This window comes from Montipora capricornis, chromosome 10 (assembly GCF_036669925.1).
Source record: "Montipora capricornis isolate CH-2021 chromosome 10, ASM3666992v2, whole genome shotgun sequence".
Taxonomy (NCBI): domain Eukaryota; kingdom Metazoa; phylum Cnidaria; class Anthozoa; order Scleractinia; family Acroporidae; genus Montipora; species Montipora capricornis.
The window spans coordinates 52,842,828-52,863,632 of NC_090892.1; the positions used below are offsets into that span (position 1 = coordinate 52,842,828).

At 37.8% G+C, this 20,805-nt stretch overlaps 3 protein-coding genes across 4 annotated transcripts in view; 2 read left to right on the forward strand and 1 right to left on the reverse strand.

Moving 5' to 3' along the window:
* The first annotated feature begins 1,916 nt into the window (after positions 1–1,916).
* On the forward strand, positions 1,917–5,365 carry LOC138018563 (titin homolog). The gene is made up of 3 exons (XM_068865248.1): positions 1,917–2,051; positions 2,994–4,065; positions 4,942–5,365. The coding sequence occupies exons 1-3, from the start codon at positions 2,004–2,006 to the stop codon at positions 5,148–5,150; spliced, it is 1,329 nt and encodes a 442-aa protein (XP_068721349.1). The 5' UTR covers positions 1,917–2,003; the 3' UTR covers positions 5,151–5,365.
* A 2,930-nt stretch (positions 5,366–8,295) lies between these two features.
* LOC138018564 (GTPase Obg-like) lies at positions 8,296–14,373 on the reverse strand. Its single transcript, XM_068865249.1, has 6 exons — positions 14,237–14,373; positions 12,602–12,684; positions 12,244–12,424; positions 11,027–11,245; positions 10,224–10,362; positions 8,296–9,814 (listed from the first exon to the last, which is right to left on the reverse strand). Exons 1-6 carry the CDS (start codon positions 14,294–14,296, stop codon positions 9,450–9,452), a joined length of 1,047 nt encoding a protein of 348 aa, XP_068721350.1. The 5' UTR covers positions 14,297–14,373; the 3' UTR covers positions 8,296–9,449.
* A 7-nt stretch (positions 14,374–14,380) lies between these two features.
* LOC138018562 (uncharacterized) overlaps positions 14,381–20,805 on the forward strand; it is a 33,718-nt gene continuing 27,293 nt past the window's right edge. For both annotated transcript variants that reach the window (XM_068865246.1, XM_068865247.1), the window contains exons 1-4: positions 14,381–14,562; positions 16,189–16,886; positions 18,546–18,608; positions 18,738–18,826. In XM_068865246.1, coding sequence (XP_068721347.1) covers positions 14,518–14,562; positions 16,189–16,886; positions 18,546–18,608; positions 18,738–18,826 — 895 coding nt within the window. In that variant the 5' untranslated portion in view covers positions 14,381–14,517. The remainder of the gene's footprint in view (positions 14,563–16,188; positions 16,887–18,545; positions 18,609–18,737; positions 18,827–20,805) is intronic.

The following is a 20,805-nucleotide window of genomic DNA, read 5'->3' on the forward strand; positions in this document are numbered from 1 at the left end:
CCAAAGAACGCCGCCTGATGCCAACAAAGGTAGCAGGGTATTCAGCAGTTGAGGAGGTACCCGACGCTTCGTCTAGTAGTAAAGCTTTATTAACGGTATCACTTCATAAAAAACGCTCTTCCAGGGAGCCCGGCGTTTACATAAAAATTACAATATCCTAATACTAGAAAGATTAGTGTTTATCTACTCTAAAGTTTATTGCACTGGAGCAAAAATTATTAAAAAGTTAACAGCAGAGCTAAGAATTACCTAAACAAGTTTCATAAAAACTAAAATAAGTACTTCCACAACTCCCTCAAATCATAGCAGACCCGAGAGAGTTGAGATTAAGCGCTTCCCTAACTTTGTTGTCAAGGCCATTCCCCATGACAGCACCTCTATAGCTAAGCGCCATCTTAGCCCATCCCCTTTTTTTCTCCATTTCGCGTCGTCCGACCGACCCAAATTTTGGGCATTTTCCAAAAAAAAAAAAAAAAAGTTAACGACGTTTTTAAGCCATTTTAATGTCGCACAGGAGTTTCGGTGGTTGATCCTTTTTCCCACGCTGTCTTAATTTTACCACAACACCCGCCAACTTTTCTGTCATATTGATTTTGTGTTCACGTCTTGTTGTTTTCCTGGCTCCACAGCTATGATGCCGGGGTACCAGGCCTCCGATTCCCAGAATGCTTATGATTTTTTTTTTGTAAGGTTTTTTTTTTTTCAATCCGACCGACCGACCCAATATCAGGAAACGCATTGGACGGTAAACAAAAAAAAAAAAAAAGAAAGGTGACGGCCTTAGCAGCCTCGGTACGGGGCCAGGGCTCAAAAACATTGTTTGAGGAGCTCCACAAATTGTATGAATGAATTCCGGAGGTTGGCTCAAACTAATTCTTTAAACCATCCGAATAAAGAAAACACTTTAATATTGAGAGCTTTGCTCGCGGTTGTCCCACCCTAGGTCGTGAAGTAACTCTGCAGATCTTGTGTTAAGTATAGGTAATCACATGAGGCCGAGTACTATTAAGGATTAATTGCACGAGTGTTTTGGAAATTTTCCAAAATTGCCCCGAGTCGCGAAGCGACGAGGGCAATTTGGAAAATTTCGAAAACACAAGTGCAATTAATCCTTAATAGTACGAGGACTCATGCGATTACTTGTTTATCAATAAAGGGAAAAATTAACCAATCAGGATCAAGTAATCAAGCCCTCTCTTGATTACCAAAAATGCCCTCGATTAAGAAAAAAATGCCCTCTGTCTCAGCCAATCAGCGCTCAGTAATTTTGCCCTTTATTGATAAAGGTCATAATTCAGATTTCTCCCGGCTTATTTTGCAGTCTCTGGATAGATATCTCGTTGGTGCATGTAAGGACGTTTGTTATGCCCTGACAAAAATTAAAACGCTATCAAGTTATTCTCTGATGAATCATTCACAACCAAAATCAGACAGGTTCCAATGTGGCCCGGGTTCGATTCCTCGACTCGGCGTTATATGTGGGTTGAGTTTGTTCTCTACTCTGCACCGAGAGGTTTTCTCCGGGTACTCCGGTTTCTCCTCTCCTCAAAAACCAACATTTGACTTGTTGTGTTAATTGTTAATTTCACTTTTCAGTGTCCCCAATTAGTGCTCCAGCGCTAAATCTACGCGACACTTAAATAAAGTTCCTTTCCTTTTCTCCACAATGTCCTGGACAAGTTAGCCATCTTCCTTCTTCACTTCAAAATCAGCGATAAATCCGTTCACCCGCAAGGCGATAATCGTTAAAAATGGAAAAAAGGACGGTCTAGTTTTGTATATGAAATGTCTTAGGTTGTACGTCGTAGATACCAGAGCAAACCTTTTTTAGTGAGCATATTATCTGTTGACCTTTTGACCTTCAAGCACATGGAGAAGCCATCAAATTTCCGATAAAGACTGGACCCTGACAGTTTATGAAGATGGCGGGTAATCTAGCATGAGGCCTTTGTGCATCGTCTGTGTAGGTTCACTTCCTTTTTGCCGCATATTAGCGCTCTAAAATGGCTGATGAGAGACCTAAACGTCAACGGAGAGCGCGATCGGCTACGGTAAGTTGTTTGGATGAGTCGTGGCATTTGACTACGGCTTGCGTGAGCGTCAATTTTTGTCCGCGCGGAAACCATGCTTCAAAACAATGACTTGAAATGTCATTGAAGAAAACTTTTCCAAAGTTAAAGTTCGGCGTGTTATTGCGTCTAAACAATATTTAATGAAGGAAGATGTCTCGTTCAATTCCTTGGAACTGATTCATTTGCGGCTTATTAAGGTTTCTAATTGACTGTTGTCGCTATCGTGCGTGAACACGAAACCGACAAAGGGATCAATGGATCTAGCTAGAGAGGCTCTTGATGTCTGTTTCTGAGGTGTTTGTGGAACCCCTTTGTGTATATTTAAGTAGTTGTGCCTTTTGGGGTTTGTTATCCTATCAAGCTAAGTTGAAGGAACTGTCCCATTCCCAATTGACAGACCTTTCCGTCTTAAGGTCATGCCGGGCTGACTCGTGAAGTCTCAGTTTAAAGTCTTCAAGCAGTTGAAAAAGATTATACCGCTGGTAAATGAAAGTTTTGGATGAAAACCAATTCCTATATTCTCCGAATAAAGACCTGTAATCTAATCAGGGGGTATCGTTTACTTTTTGTAAGAGAAAACACAACGGTTAAGACGAACTGATTTGAATGGATGCCTGGCCATCCCTTGAGGAGATAAATTAATACTCTAACTTTTGGGTACAATTATTATTATTTTTTTTGCATAAATAGCGTTTCAGACTACGCAAAGCTCATTTAGACTGCTTGCCATTAAATTGAACATTTCCGTAAAAGTCCCTGTAGTCGTTGGAAAATATCGATCTCTCTGCTTTTGAACGTGAGAGATCTTGTCACTTTGGTACAAATGAATTGGCGGATTACTTAAGATGATTGCACTACTATGAATTCCAGAAACGATTAGCAAATTCTTTATAACTTTGTGAACTGATCTATCTCCATTAGGAGTTTTCTGGACTAGGTCTTCTGCATAAAGAGGAAGTAGAATTGAGAAGGGCTCTGCAGGCATCACTAAAGGAAGTAAGAACTGTTTATCAAAGAAAAGATGGAAAGCCTAGTGAATCAGAAAATGTGGGAAGTAAAATCTCGAAGAATGTACAAGACGAACCTGCTGAATCATTTGACACTAAGTCTGTTTGCACTGGTACCAATACAAGGTTTCGGTTAAAGTCTTCTGCTAGGAAAAGATTTGAGAAGTCTTCAAAGCAGTGTAGGGATTCTCTCATGAAGAAGCATTTTGAAGATGGCATCTGTGATGGCACAGGTCAAGTGATGATCACAGCTGTGAAACGAAAAAATGATAGAGGTGTGATCAGTTGTTCTGTCAAAAGGAAAAAAATGAACAGTGAAGAACTAGGGAAAGTTTCAACTCAAAATAGCGACAATAAGGTCTTGACCAAATTAGGAAAAAGGAAAATTGGTTCAATTAGCACAGACAAACAGAACACCAGAAGAAATGTGAAGAAGTGTTCAGAAGAAGGAAAAGGAAAATATGTGGCAAAGATGATGCTTCAAAGCCCACTAAACACACTCAAAGCTGCCAAGTCTTTGTGGAAAAAGGAGCTAACTATTCTACCAAAAAGCAAGTTGACTTTAAAGGAATCTCAGAGCTACAGAAAGGTGAATTGTTCTCAGAAAAGTAAGGTTGTTCAGAGTTTAAATGCAAAGTTTGGAGCCAACATATCAAGAAATGAAAAACAACTGCTTTCAGAACGTAGGAAAGGCAATGAAATTCAAAATGGTATGAAGTGTGACTCTGAAAAAACAATGAAGAAAACAGATTGGCAAAAGAGTGATGTTGAAAAAAGTGAACAAGAGTGCAGTTCTTCAGAAGACTCTACTAAGCAAGATAGGGTTTGTGAATCTAAGATGGTTTCAAGTTTAATGCAAGGAAGATTCAAGAAAAGACTTCAGCACAAGTTTAAGGACAGAAAGCTTGTGAACCCACTGGGGGAGATCTACATACCCGCTAATGTAGCAAAGACAGAAGACTTTCTAACATTCTTGTGCTTAAGAGGTACGTGGGTTTCGTACAAAGATTTCCAGATGTGCGGCAGGATCTGGCCAATTTCTTTCGAATGGTCGAATCCTGCCTTGATCTATGGCTGCAAAGATTAACTTTGTTGACAACAGTTTTAAAGTATTTGATGTTACATTAATTAGCTGACTAGGTAGTTTTAACATCATTGAGGTTTCTTGAAACTGTACGTTCGCCGAGTAATGGGCATTAATGTGACTTTCCAGTATGCAATGTTATCATTCCCCTTCCACTCTTTAAGTGTCCTGTTGCTCGGGTTACTGTAGCAGGTCTCACATGATTGTCATGATTGTACTTGTGCTTATTCCTTTTATTAGTTTACATGAAGCTGCTGCATGCATTGATTGCTTGATATCATCAAGAAATCTGAAGTGGTCAAACTGGGGTTAGTACCAGTGTAGACTGCAAACCAGCCATGATTTGCGTTGTGGTGAAGCGAAAGGTCTGGAGCAAAAGTGAAAACAAAGAGCGTGACTGGGGAGGGACACGTTTGACCAGCGCATAAATAGAGCTGACATGTTTGCAGTTTAGTACCAGTGGGTCTTTCCCTTCATTTGCTTGATGAGGTCATTGGCTTTTTGGCCCCAGACTTATCTCTTATCTGGTGCACTGGTTAGGAGAGGACAGTAAAAACAAGAGAAACACAGTGGCATAAAAATTAAATTTTCTCTGCTTTATTTCATAGTCCCCCTAGTTAGTAAAGCACTTATGCTTGCAAGCCAAAGTAACCCTGAAGACTTAAGTAAAATGATTATTACTTATTATTATTAGTAGTAAGTAGTAGCAGTGGCAGTGGTAAGTGGTATTTGTAATGAGAACTTTGATATCAATCATTGATTTCTGTATCATTTTCAGGTAATTCCAGTCTTCCAAAGTCTTTTGACATCTTTAGCAATCCCGATCCATTTGTCACACAACCAGCTGATCAGCTGTCCTTCTCAGCATTCCCCATGCAGTCGTCAGTTACTTATTCACCACCTTCGTCAAGAGCACCGACACCGAGTGAGTCTTCAGTAGCTTCACCCATGTCTTCTAACGATGGTTGGACTGTAAATGAAGTCTGAAGTGTTCAGTGAGAGTTTAGTGCTGACAATGCAGAGATTATTAATTTAAAGGATGATGATGATAACACCTCTGAGTATATCATTTAAAAAATAGAAAGTAACTCATTATTGCACTCACTCCCCAGGGGTTTCAATAAGTACTGACAGCTGACAAAAAGCTTTGGCTACTTCACTCAGAAAATTCGGCTACTTTTTGCCTAAATTGAAGTAATTAATTAACCCATTGACACCTAAACCGGCCTCAACCGGCCGCGCGCGATGACCCCTGAAATACCTAAACCGGCCTCAACCGGCCGTACAAAATGGCGTCTTGATCAGAGTCGATCTTAGGCCTCTACCCAGTCTCCCTTAGGAAATCTCTATTTTTTGTTGTTATGGAGATTTAGTAGGATAATTGACCAATCATTTGCCGTGTTGTGAGCATATTTTGACAGCTGATAAGAGACCTCACAAGGGCTGGCTTTTTGCCCTTTCGACCGCGCGATCAAATTACGCGGAGACAACAGCCGATGCGCCCAATAACGCATCAAACGATGGGGATATTCATGCTTTTTTTTTCGGATTCGGAGGATCTAGGGATCTAAGGGATCTTTTATGGTTTTCCTGTAAGAGGAGGGGATACTAGAGACAACAATTTTGATTTAGATGACTTTAAAAGTGACGAAGAAGACGGTGAAAACCAAGCGACCGATGATAAACATGAAGCTCGCTGGAATGATCAGGTCGATAATATTCAAATTCCAGATTTCGTGGCAGCTACTGCTCTTTATTTCGTTTTAGATAATCGTAATGAATTAAATATTTTTCTTAGTTTTCATAGGAGATGATCCATGGGAATTAATAGTAAACGAAACGAGTAGGTATGCCTGTCAAAAACTCTTAAAATCCCGGAGCGCATTGCCCTTTTTTCATCGAGTAAGCCGCGCAGAATTAAAGGCCTTCGTAGCAATTAACGTCATAATGGGCATTGATTAGCTCCCGAATTTAGCTTTATATTGATCAACCGATGGATTTTTTGCAAATAACAAGTCTTTTTTTTCCTAAAACAAATTTGTAATCGAAGGAATTTTCGCCTTCGGTATACCTCGGAAGATCGGTATCTTCAACAAATAAATCAATCCGATCGTGCGTTTATATTCTGCAAATGCGAGAAAACTTCCAGCGATTTTCTCTGTTGTTTTTCTTGTGTTGTGTAAGTTATCTTTCAGTCAAAGTTTTCGAAAGAGCATTTTTGTACACAATTTGACCTTGTTTGTTCTCTCATGAAACATGATAGTGATCAATTAACTAAATTAATCTTGCGGTTTTGTGTATTTTGACAAGCAGAAAACACGTGGTGAAATTTTGTTCGGCAGTGGCGTTTTTTCCCTTTTTTTTTGCACTTATACCTGCAAGAAAACAAAGCGATTGGAATAAATTTCAAACAATTTTTATCCATTGAGTGGTTAGACTTAACTGTAAATTGCATAAGGCATATTTTGAGTTATAATAAATATTTTTCAAGCGCTTTGTTTAGTTAGCGATCAAAAACTTTCTTGATTGCTTAACGCGCGCTGCTTCGAAAAATTCTACCTTTACATTTTCAGTTGAGCCTTAGGACGTGTTTTGAATCACTTTTTAGCAATATTTTTACATCATCTGGAAGTTCACTGTTTCTTCTTCAAGGTGAACTTAATTCTAGAACTCAGTATCTTGTGTACATTTACTGCGCATATGGTTTATTTTTAACGCTCGCTTTCCAATGCAAAACCTCGAAAATTTCCCAAGTTATCTTGCCTAACAAAACAGCGCACGCGAACGAATCATTGGGTTAAAGACAGATTCTTTCTAACATTAGATTAAAGTTATTGCTTTTGACAACGCCAACATGAAGTCGCCTAAACTTTTGTGCTTTGAAATGTGCCGTTTGGCTGTGTCCTTTTAAAAATGGCAATTGTGCCCAGACACCCCTGGGCTACTCTACTGAAACCACCAACTTCCCTATAAGTTCAACTAATGTCTTGAATGGAGACTGTATCCCAACTTGCCAGGAACTGAATGGGAACAAACTTCAGAGAGAAAATCTACAAAGGAAACTTTGTTGTTGTAATTGTTTTTTTCCAACTTCCAAGATTATTAGGCCTTGAAAATGTTAAAACAAAGTCTCAATGGTGCATCAGGTTACTCTGCAGAGAAAGATGTTGGCACGGGTGGAAGGGGACGTTGTTTTTGAGTGGTTATTGCCTTTCACCCCTAAGGGGTTTCCTATTTACAAGGAAAATCAAATGAAGTCTGGCATTAGAGGAAGATCTTTAATCAGTGAGTGATTAAACAGATGCACTGTATAAGGGACTCAATTGATTATTCAAGGTGGCCATCAACAATAAGGAACACAGAGATGGAATCCCTGAAAGGTGCCGTGTTTACAGGGAGAGAAACTTGATGGGGGATTGAAAAAAACTGACAGATAATAATTATCTTACAACATACCAGTAACATGGACACATTGCCGTTAGGGCCTTTTTTATTGCACAATCCCTGAGAGCTGTGTATGTGTCCGTGGTGGATTGGCAAATTACCTGCATGTGAACTAATGTACCAAGGTGACCGTTACTGAAATCCGCATGCATTTATTATAATTACTTGAATTTCTGGCCTTTTACGTTTAAGTGCCACTCTTAGGAGGGAAAAGGTTAACAAATTAATGAAACCATCACTTACATCTTTCAGGGTTGTTTGTATGTAAATATTCACTTGGTAGAACAAGGATGTTGTACAGAACTTATTTATTCCGAAAATGCTATTTTTAATACTGCTGGATTTGTATTTTTCATGATAATTATTTAGTTTTTTATGCATGTAAAATGCATGCTTTAGTAAATGAAAAAAAAAAGTGAAAGTGACCTGGCAGGGAACTCAATAAAAAGTTATTTATTCACTCACTTGTTCATCATTCAACTTGTCTTTTTATTATTGCATTTAATAAATTATGATCTTTTTAGCAATGCCTGGAACGGGAAAGGAAGGTGTACTACATTATGTCGTTTTTAAGAGAATTTTATCTTTCTCCTCCCTCAACTTACCGGTATGTTTCTGAGAAGGAGAAAAATCTGACTCACCTCAAGTCTCCTGCTTGGAAGGACAAAGGAAAGTAGAAATCAACAAATTTCAACACCCCCAGTTTTTTTTTTTATTTCAGCATGTCATAAACGTAGCTTCATTGCCAAGTGTGGAAAGCTTTCAATCAGCAAGGTTTTACCACAAAATCTTGCAAAACTTGTCTCTGCTCTAACTTGTTAGCAGTCTCTGGCTACCCTACTTTGCTCATCATCATCTAATGCAAAACAAACCAGACTGCCTGCTTGCAGGGTGTGTTAGACTGTAAGTGCATTGAAAACAACATGGGAAGTAAGAAAAAAGGACATTACATTTATTTAATTTTATGTATGCAGTTGTTATAGTTTTCAAGTGTGGTGGCTAGGTATGGACATAAAAACTCAACTGTAAGGAGGAATCCCATTGCCTATTTACAAAATGATAGGAATTGAATTCAGGACCACAAAAAACAAAGCTGGGAGTGAGAACTGAAGCATAGCATCTGCTTGCAAGATCTGGGGCCTGCCTCTTGCAAGTCCTGCAATTCTTTGGGCCTTTATTGGATGTTGCAATTTCCTCTATATTTCACGACTAGACAGTTGTTAATTCATCAAACTCTACTATCAGTTTGCTTTTGTTATGTTGCTTATCAAAAATAATAAACTGAAAGTACACTTCTTAAATAGCTTTTTGGGCCCAACAAGTTTTTGGAAATGGGCCCCAGCACCCTAAATCTGAGACACAGCTCCTTCTCGTGATTATTACGTTCTTCTGTGTGGTACATGTAGGTAACGCTTGCACTTGGAAACCCCGCGCTTCCACTCAAATTCAAGGTGAGAGATAACTGTAACTGGTCCATTGTAATAGAGCAGTTTTCAATTGAGTGTGGAAAGTAATTAGTGCATTGCATTGGTTTTGCATTACTTCACTCAGTGATTGGTTCAAAGTTCTTGCGCCATTTCGTCAACTAATCAGAAGTGAAACCAAAACCAATCGTGGCTAATGCATGCACATTTTCCCGCGCTTTGTGTTGGCTACGTGTAATAAATTCAAGTTTTGATTGGTTTACTGGATTGTCTCTGTCCTTTTTAATTGGTTACAGTAATTACTTTGGTTTTGGTTTTACAACACTCGATTGAAACTTACTCTAAGAATGATAATAATTATATTATTACTGTTTGAACATTATTTTAAGAAAGAGGAGGCAGTTGTTATTTATGAGCCTCAGAAAATAACAAGGGAGTCATTAAACAGTTTCCGCACTTTTGCCTTCAGCTCTGGGATTCCTGTTCCATTCTTTGCAGACACCGGTATCACAGGAAGGGATAAAGTCTCTGCATTGCCTTGAATTTCATCATCCCACTCAACCAAATCTATCTTGTTAGCTACAATAGCACCTGGCCGTTGTGACAGCCGGTCTTTGAAAAGCTCCAACTCCTCACGTAAGCAAGCAAATGTGGTTAAGGGATCTTTCTCAGAAATGTCTAAAACATAAAGAAGGCAGCGGCATCTTTCAATGTGACGTAGAAAAGCATGTCCTAGTCCCTTGTTGAGATGTGCCCCACGTATTAAGCCAGGGATGTCAGCAACTAAAAGAGAGAGCAAGCACATTAATTTTAATAAGTATAATTGTAATAATCAAAGAAAAGTGCTTTTTTTAGACTGAAAGACATGACTTTATAATATTTTTATTACGTGACAGGCATACTTGGAACAAAATTACTGTGGTTAAGTCTCCCAATGAAATACCAAAAACTCTTTAAATGCTTGAAATGCAGTGTTTGCCTTATTTTTTAGAAACACTCAATAAAAGATATAATCACAGAACTAATATTATTATTATAAGTCAGAAAAGTTGATTAGCCAAATCAAATGGGGTTTCTACCCATGGATTACACAAAATTAAATGGTTGATCCCATATGTAGGACATGACCAAAATAATACCATCATGTCTGGATGGAGACTGGCCAAACCAGTTTTAAAGAGAGTTCTGTTACCTGCAATCTGTGAATAATCCTCAAACTCCATTATCCCAACAAAAGGGTTTATTGTAGTAAAAGGATAAGCAGCTACCGCGGGTTTTGCCCTGGAAATTGCTCTCAATAGAGTTGACTTGCCAGCATTAGGAAAACCAACCTAAATTCAGGCCACATAAAAAGGAATGACAAACATATTAAATATCTCTTATTTTGTGGTGGTCTTAGAATTGATTCTTTCATATTTGGGAATAAGGAATTCCAGCTACTTTGAAAGACAAAGGTTTGCTAGTTTGGGTGGTGACCTGACACCTCATGAAAGACAAAAAAACAAAAAATAGCTTCTAGAGTATCTGAATGACAACCAATGCATATAACCTTGGATTGGGATGAAAGGCTTTTCAAATTATTGTAAGTTGATGCATCCTTTTCCCTCTTTATTTGGTATACATGTAGTTCAGGAGCAGGAGGTTAGAGGATGGAGGGATGTCTGTTCTATCACACAATCAAAATAATAAATCAGTATGGACTGATTTATGAAAGATATGAATCAAATGAAAGCATACAAGGCTGAATGGTTTAAAGATGCTTTTGCCCTTGGCATAATATTTCAACTTGAATAGTTTTATTTTTACCTGTTTCACTACCAGTGTCCATTAAACAGCACTATATGAAAATGTCCTCCTCCCCTCCCCCCCTCCCCCTCCCAAGAAAAGGCTGTTCAGCATTAAAGCTACCTGGTTGTGCACGATAAAGACAAAATTACAACCAATTAATAATTATTTATTTCTTGCTTTGACTAACTGTAGTTTTTTTTAACTAACCAAGCCAATATCAGCTATAGTTTTTAGTTCCAATTCCACAACTTTCTCCTCTCCAGGGGTCCCGTCTGTAGACATGTCAGGTGCTCGATCAAGTGCTGTCTTGAAGTGTGCATTCCCAAATCCACCCACACCGCCATGTGCAGCAACAAATGTTTGCCTCTCTGCTATCATGTCTGCTATTACCTGACCATCTTCCTTTACCACTGTTCCAAGAGGAACCTATTAAGCATTAACAAACTTACTGGTCAGTTCAAGTCCATGGAGATTTTGAAGTACAAATTGGACCAACATAAATCGATGCTGTCAAGAGCATCATTAGAACTGTCGCATTGCCATGATTTCTCACCATGCACCTGGACCAAAAGGACATTTTACTAAACAACGAAACGAAGCCCCAAAACACCATGTATGACCCAGCTACCATACATTGAATACTAAGTAAACCGACAAAGGTTGGATTTGAGATTAAACATCGTTTTAGGCCAAATTAGACCTAAAAAGTTATTGCCCCTAATCTTAGTATTAATCTGATTCCTAATCTTTATCTCAATGAATTAGGAACAATAACGAATTCAATGTTTTGCTGTTTCCTGGTTTAGTAATGCCCGGACCAAAATGTCTCTGTTGGTATTTGCCTGCTTTAAGTGTACATCATCTTGTCCCAATCATCACCATGGATAATCTTCATAACAACAAAAATGACAGCGATGCTGAGAACAAGTTAATGGTAGTTTCAATGGAGATTTCATGGAATACAAGGAATTCTAATTTCTCTTTGAGCCTTCCTCAGCCAAATACTTCAGAAGAAATATGTGCGATTTTTGTCCTGAAAACATCAACACCACTTATTTTTCCATAATTCAGAAAAAGGGTTTTTGTGTGGAGGTTCTTCCCTTGACGTCTGAAAGATGTTTGCAGACAGCATGGCTGACACATATAGCAAGAGCAATCACCTCCTGTTGATTTTTCCAGAAAACGATTCCCATTCCTTGCAGATAGACTGAACATTGCAGATAAACTCTCCACAGGTAAACTCGATATTTTACATTTCAAATAAAGTTTATCATTATTTTATAATTTTAAAAAGCTGATTGCAGTTAAGCATTTACTGTTGCAACATAATACTTAAATTATAAAAGGTATTATGTATGCTCAGACTACTCCTTGTTGAGGAATTTAGTTAGCCATTTAATATTACACTCAGTCTAAGATTTCACCTCAAATATGCAGTCTGAGCCATTCCTCCCTTTGCAATCTTCACTTCTGCCAGCCCCACCATTCTCAGCCTTAATGTGTTTTGGAAGGTGAGCAAGTTCTTTAACGGAGTAATCTGAAATCAGAACAATGCTCCCTCCGTGACCCCCATCCCCACCATCGGGACCAGCTTTAGGTTCAAATCTAAAATGAAGTTATGAGTAATTTGAAAAAAATATTGTTTATGTGATGGCACTTTAGTGAGAATCACAATATAATTGAAAAAGTTTTGACAAATTTTGCAAGTGAGTTACAGATTAAAAAAAACATTTTTTTTTTGTGGAAAGTATATTAAACACTTATTTAATTAATACAACTTACTTTTTCCTCCTGAAGTGAAAACAACCGTTACCACCATCTCCTGCCTTTAGTACTACTTTCTTCCAATCAATAAACTGTCTTTCCTATGTCAGTCAAAGAAACTTTAACTTTTGTAATTAAATCAGAGGTAATCTTGAGGCATTTCATCAACTTACATTCTATATTGTGATTCAATGTCATATTAAAAAAAATAACTAATTAGCCAGCTACCTGAAAAATCTGCATGTGGCTCTTGATCCATACCTCTTTGATACCTAATTATGTACCTTATGTAAAACAGTTGACCTCGATGAGCTCTTAACTTGAGCCCACAATATGGTCATGTGATACTGGTCACATTCGTATACACGGAGGGTTGGACATATGTACTTGCAATCGTACGGTCATATGATCACCAAAACTGAGTTTTCTTGCACAGATGGATTACTACATTTTCTTACCCATGGTGCTCTGCACGCACCCCTTTGGCACGCAGAGTTCCGCTATTAGGCTAGGAAGCGTAAGTAAATTTAAATGCCATAAAATTCCATGCTACCTTAAAAGAGGGTGTGAATGGAGTTAACCGACTAGGGACAATATTAGGGCTAGAAAATATTACTGACTATCAACAAAACGAGGGAAAAATTACCGACTAGCGACAAAAAAATTAACTCGGATTTACCGACAACCGACAAAGGTCAAAAATTTTAACCGACAACCGACAAAGTAATAAAATTTAAACCGAAAACTGACATGTGGACGCCCCCATTCAGACCCTCTTAAAGGTCAGAACTCAGGACTGGTTAAAAGAAAAAGGGGGAGTGATTTCAAGAGACCCAATGATGCAATTTCTTTGATTTTGTGATGACATCAATATTATTTTTAAAAAAGCATGGAGCTATAAACATTACTCATACGCAAAATAAGTGAACAAGTGAAGATAATTTTTTTTTTCAATGGAGACTCAGATTTGAGATACTCGGAAAAATCCAAACTTGTATATCAGAGTCACCATAGAAAAAAATCTCTTCATCTTCATTTTCTGCAGATAACCAAGCTGCTACCTAGGAAAATTTTTCAAGAGCCGTTTGAGCTTCCATCATTAAAAGTTAGTAGCCCAAGTCATTTTTTCAAGAACCCTGAATAAATTAATTAATAGTGAGGATAAATCACCTTGTAATAACTTAGGCGCCCGTTCTGGCTACTCATTCAGAAATTTGGTCGTCTGCGCTTGCAAATAAGGCGCCCCAGGTGACTGGACGACCGGGCGACCCTTAGGCAGCAGCCTTGATAACATTAAATTTTCATCTACTCCAAAACAATAAATTGAAAAAGTATTTAAGACTATCTAGCATAGGCCACAAATGAACATATCATTTGGGTAAAATGGATGCAAAATATGGAGATGTGCCTCATGATATGAGCCTTCAGTGAAACAATGGATTGTAAAATAAGAGCTCAACTGTGATTTCCAATCAGCCATATGGTTCACAAAGAAGAAGTAATTTGGGGAGGGAGAAATTCCCCATAAATTCAATGATACCCAAGGGGGGCCTAGAGGGGAATTACTTCATAAATTACTTCCTACTTACACTGCACACCCCCATCAACCCCAAAAACTGGCCCTTGAATGAAAAGACACCATTTCAACTTTACCTTACTATGTGCTTTGGAGCTGTAAAGACGACAGATGTACCTCAGCCACCCCCTGAACATTGCAGAGACCACATAGGCCAGGCTGCTAAGTCTGAAGGCGTGGCTGCTAATTGTGAACCCGCTGACCTGTCAACAACCTGCAAATGGAGGAAAGAGTTGTTTACAGATAAGATCAGATGAGGGCTGATAAATATGGTGGGTAGGTACACGTGGTCGCGATCTTGTTTCCGAATTGGCGTGCCAGTAACATTGAGATTCAGCAGCTAGCAGCCTAGAGGACAATGGCAGCAGAGCGTCCAAAGCGAAGGATAACACAACCTTGCTTGGTATGTAGACAGGAATTGCTTCAAACTGCGATTGAGGCAACTTTCTGTGGAATCGTAAATATTTCTGTCTAGTTGATCGATGTGTGCCAGAAACATGCTTCCAGGGTTTTTCTCTCGTTCATCTAAATAACCTACTCGGTCTGTTGCATTCATAACTATGCAGCTGTTCTTGGTCGCCATTTCAACACCGCATTTGAGCCTTTTTAGCATCAATTAATTCACAGAGATAACCTGTGTATTAAAATTTAAAAGCCTTTTCGTCTGTTCTATTGAGATCTTATTGAATTTCTTCAGAATTCATTTTCTTTCCCTAGTATGTAGTATAAAGGAAACAGTTTTATCTACTACACATACAGGTGCGATATTTGGGCCGTAGGGAAAAAGTACCATGCATTCAATTTCGGAATTTCTGTTAAAAGCTAGTTAATTAAGCAGAACGCTCTCGTGGGCAGTGTAACTCGAAGGAAAATCGACACAAATTCCCCGCTTTAATCGTAGTTTTATTAAATGTGATCAACTCTTCTTTTCGTTTAAACCTTTGAGACATGTTTTCATGGAAACTCTGGTGTTTTTATAGTCAATAGCGATTGAATGACAAGTTTCATTGTTTTGCGTGTTTCTAAGGGAAAGAAAACACTGTTAATTTAACCTTAATTTATCAAAGTTGAATTAAGAGTGTTTTAGGTCCAAACCCAGTTGACTTTTTAATTTTTTTCTCATTGCTCCAAAGACACCCAATTATCGACATGAAATATTTGTTATCATCAGGATTATTTAATATAAGCTTAACTTCCACTGAACCGTGAAGGACCATAAAATTTGTTTTGGATGGTAAACAGATTTTAACCTGGGCTCTAACCCCTGTTATAAAAGAACTTAGACAAACTGTTCAACTAGTTATGAACAGGGTACTTTATAGCCTTGTCATTTGTTAATTCGATCTGTAGATCAACAATGTATTGAAGTTCCTTTAAATGATAAGGGCATGGAAAACATAAATAGAAGCTGAGTCAGTTATATATGCTGCCATTAAATTGCTTTATGTTTTTCTGTCAGTGGTTTTAGGGTCCTCTAGAAAGGTAATTAACTAATGTTCTCGTACCTTGATTTGGAAAGCTCGATACATATGGTTGACCGAAAACTTGACCACGCCATATAGTGTATAACTTACAGAGGCTTCAGGAATGTTGTGTGATATTTGCTTTCAGATAGACAGACATTATCTAACGAGTGACCTGCTAAGATGCCTAGATCTGTAGATGATCTGAGATCCATGATACATGTATTTGCTCTGCTTTAACACAAATGAGTAAAAGTGTTACAGTGGAGATCAGTCACATGACCATCAAAAGCTTTTTATTTTATTTTTTGAAACTTTATTTAGATGGGCGTCAATCAAAATTGTTTCCACAACAATAGTCCTGTTCAATTGGCACCAGTCAAATTCGTCATGGAAAGATTTGGATTGACGTCGACCCAAATTTAGTTTTAAAGCATGAAAAAATCATTGAGGGGCTGGTAACTGCTGTAATGCTGACAAAGTCAAGTTATTAATATTGAGACCATTTATTAACATGTATTGTGTACTTGATAGTTAATAAAATTAACGATAATGGTTTTTCTTAGGAATACAATGGAGGTCTTTTGCATAAGGAGGAAATTATGTTGCGTAGGGCTATGTATGCCTCATTGAATGATTCCAAGAAACCATTACCAACCAAGCTTCCGATTCATCAGTTAACTTTAAGCTCTCAAGATTCAAGTGATGTGGCTCATTCAAAAGGACAAGTTTCAACCAGTGAACTAATTAATGATGATATTGTAGACAGTAACAACTGTGACATTGACTCTGCAAAATGCTTTAAGTCCAATCACTCTGTCTTGAAGACTTATCCTGAATTAAAGAAGAGGCTGAAAATTTCAAAGGAGCCAAGCAAACTACTAAATTATGTTATCAAGAAGAAGAAAGAGAAAAGAAACAACTCAAGAGCTTTATTAGGGACTTTGTCACCAACCAAAGTTTCTGAAAATGGTGAAACTAGTTTTCCTAGCTCCCCAACTGTGAATGGGAAACCAAAGACAACGAAGAAGAAAAAGCGACAGAGAGGAGCACTTGCTGTGTTTGTCGCCATGAACAAGTCTGTTGGTGGAAAGATATCAAAGAACCATTTCTCTGAACCAGAGAAAGGCCTTCTTTTGAAGAACAAGAAAAGGAGAAGGAGAAAGAGGAAGGCATTCAAGAATGACATATTTAATAAAACTGATAGTGCCGGTGCTGAAGATGAGGATTCACCCATAAAGAAATCCAAAATAGAAGACAAAATGTAAGTTTGTTGGACAGTCTTAAAACGTAAAAATGTTTAATGACATTCGTTCATTTTTCAGAGTACAGGTAGTTTTAAAAGGATTATGCTTGAGAGAAATTAACACCAACGACGTTGCTGCGAGTGGGCGGGTGACTTTCATGTGAGAGGTTGCAGGTTCAAACCACGACCAAAACAACTCTCAGGATCTTCAAATAACTGGAGAGAAATATTATTGTAGCTTTAGTTAATTCATCTGCAGATCTTCGTAGATAAGAACTATAACCAAATGGTCTCACAGTCCTTCTGCATGACACAAAAGAAATCCACACACTTTGCAAACAGTAGGTCGCAGAGTTTACCAGTGTTATGCGCTAACCTGCAATCAGGGACAAAATTAGTTGACACATTGTGTTTAAACAGTTCTTTATAAGAGTAAAATAACACTATAATTTGAATCATGCTCTAAATTATTGATAAGACTCCCCACTCCCCCATTCAATGTTGCCTATTTGTACCTAAATATCCTGGGAATCATGCTACAACATTGTTTTGGGGGTGGGGGGAAGGGGGCGAATTGGACTTCCTAAGAAGGCTAAAAGATAGAAGAAATACGGCACAGGCTGGGGTTAGAAATGGTCAATTTGTCAACAATTTTGTCACCAATTGTCTGAACTATAATATTGCACATTTCTTAAAAATCAAGTACCGGTATATTTAGAATTCTGTTGTGACATTACATTGAGTACACCATAAGTACTTTCCATCAATTTATTTGGGTCCACACGCTAATAATTAGGGTTGATTATGTAATTTTATGGTGACGTTACAATCAAGTGGTTGGGCTTCAAAACTGTTCACAACATGGTTAATCAAGGCAAAATTCCAGAACAAACTTGTGCACTAGTTCACATAATTTGCACAAAAGTATGAACGGCTGAAACCAAGTGAAATTATGGGAAAGTTAGACTGTCTGTTTTCAGCTACATGTACATTAGACAAGCCTCACATAATTATTGATACTTTTGACAGATGTTCTTTACATATCAAATTTATGCACTGTCTTTACGGCATCTCGGCTCATCTAATGATTCCAACCTCCAAAGTTGAACTCCCAAGGATTGACTTCATTATCAGCGATTACTCCTAGTGTTAAAACTTTACATGAAGCCAATCGATGTTATTGGAGAGTAGATTCTGTAAAACCATCCTAGGAGGCCAGGAGATTATGGAAACTCAAGCCATACAGTACAGCATACCTTCCAGCATGTGCCAACATAGCACATAAATTAGAATAAGAGAGGAATAGATTATCATTAGGCAACCTACATGTACACGTACTTGGAGCTATGCAATATGCAATACAAGACAATAGATACTTAACTGACCACTCCCCATAGGGGCTTTTCAGGACCAATGAAACACAATCAACGAATTACAACAGAACAGAACAACAACAACTTAAAGAATACCAACTGGTTGGAGGCAAACCAGTTGGCTATTTACAATTGCAACAGAGAAGTTGAACCAGGGACTTCGAGGAACAAATTCAATGAGTAGTCTGAAGGGGTCTTGAAGCCGGGAACTCTGAATCACAATCTTGGTGAAACTGATTTCAACTTTGTCAATTGAAAATGAAATTGTGACTCCTTTAACTTGTAGATGTATTTTGTTCCTTAGACCTGTGAGAATAGTGCAAGCACAGAGAAAATTTGCCAAGGCCCTTCCATTGAGTCCATCCAGGTAGGCTACATTTTTGCTTTTGCTTTTGTGTTTTTATCTATTTGGGCTAAAAATATGCATTAATATTACCAATAATTATACTGTAGAATGAAATTTGTAATGAGCAAAGTATCAACTTTTTGTTTTCAGCATGAGGATTCAGGAAGAAAGACACTTGTTATCTACTTCAGTTTCAAGAGCCAAGACTGAGGATTTCTTAACCTTCCTTTGTTTAAGAAGTAAGTACCAATTTGTAAGAACTTCTTAGCTTATGACAGGACAATCTCGTTCCTTGACGCTGTGACCCCTTTCGTTAACAAGGATTTTAAACCTTTGGGTGATATAATCCAAAATAGGGCTGCCTCTGATTGCCTAGTAAAAATAAAGAAAATGGGAGAGGAAAAAGAGGAACAAATGTATGTGCTGTGCATTTTACAGTTTAGAACATTTCTTTGCCATCCTTTCAAAAAGAAATACCTGAAATTATCAAATTCAACGTTTTACTTAAATGACCGCATAACAGTAACTTTTTGAATTTTCTATCATTCTTTAAAAATTACTTATCTTATATAACTTGTTAATACTTCATGATGGGAAAACAAAAGAAATGTTTTGTTAATCAATATCTGTATTATCTGATCCAGATTTCTCTTCATTTACTCATTTGTGGGCAAGACACTTTACTCTCACGGTGCCTCTCTCCACCCAGGTGTATAGATGGGTATCGGCGAATTTAATGCTGGGGGGTAACCCTGCAATGGACTTGCATCCCATCCAGGGGGAGTGGAAATACTCCTAGTCGCTTCATGCTACATGTACAGAAACCGGGATAAGCTCCAGCCTAATGGGCCACTGGTCTTGTAAGCAGACTTTACCCTTTGCTCATTAAACAGATCTTTCAAGTCATTGAAGCACCAAAAATACCTAGTGTAAATTAACACTTAAATGCTAACGCTTCATTAACAATGTTTGTTAATTAAACATCAGCATCTAAGTGTTAATTTATTCCATGAGAAAGGGTTGGATATGAGATGGTAAGTAGCCAACAAGGCACGTAGTGCCAAGTCAGCTATAACCAGTCTCATATCCAACAAGCGCGAATGGAATAATAGTGTTGTTTTATTAAATTCCTTAAACTCCAAAAATTTGAAAGTACGAAATACGAGCAAAAAAAGGGAGAAAATCCTAGCAAAATTGAAAAAACTTGATGAAGATGCGATGTTGTGTAAGACCTTGTGGTCAGACAGACGCAGGCTCATCACAAAAACATTTCTTGCCTTTTTGCGTACTTCTAAATGTGGGAATTGATCCAAACTTTCCACAAAAAAAGTTTTTTGTTCTTGTTTGGCTTTATTCAAAGAGAAATTTTGCTTTCCGGCGAAAAATTTTGTAGTTTAGCAATGCTTAAGTTAACGCAATCATTTACCATAATCAGTTCACTCAATCTCGGTTATCAGGTCATATACGTTAGTTTGACCTTATGTTGTAAGGTCAAACTAAGGTATATTATATGAGCTGATAACCGAGATTGAGTGAACCAATCAGAGCTCGCAGAATGCATTATCAGAGGTTGAGAATTTAATAATAAGTCATATACAGTATTCACATGAGATCTATGTCACATTTACAATTTCTCGGCTTACCCTTGAGTTTGTAATTAGCCTGGGTGTGAAAAATGAGGGGGGCTTACCCCAAACCCCGCTCGTTTTTCACACCCAGATTTTTTGCTTTCCTTACTATCTGGGAGCCTGATCAGGCTAATTTGTAGTTGTGATACAGATCTGCTGCTCATATTTTATATACATGTATGACATACAAACTTTATTCTTTCCTTTTAACAATAAATATCATGGTAACACAGTTGGATGCCCTTTGGGAGCTCCTCAATCTTTCTCGGATATCAAGAAGTAATAATAATGATAATAATAAATAAATTAAAAAAAATAAGTAATAATAATAAACGAAATGACAAAATAATAAATTATTATTACCGAATTTACCCGTGTATAAGTCGATACCATGTATAAGTCGATCCCCCATTTTTGATGGCAAAAAATGCAATTTCTTAATTTCTTTGTTAAATATTCATGGACACTAATCTTGTATTCTTAGATTTCTGGAAATGTGGATACACAAAAAAATCAGGGCCTCAAACGCTTAAAAGTTTCGTTGTTCAACAGCTGTTGAATATGTGGGCATTTTGTCCTTGAGTTTTGAA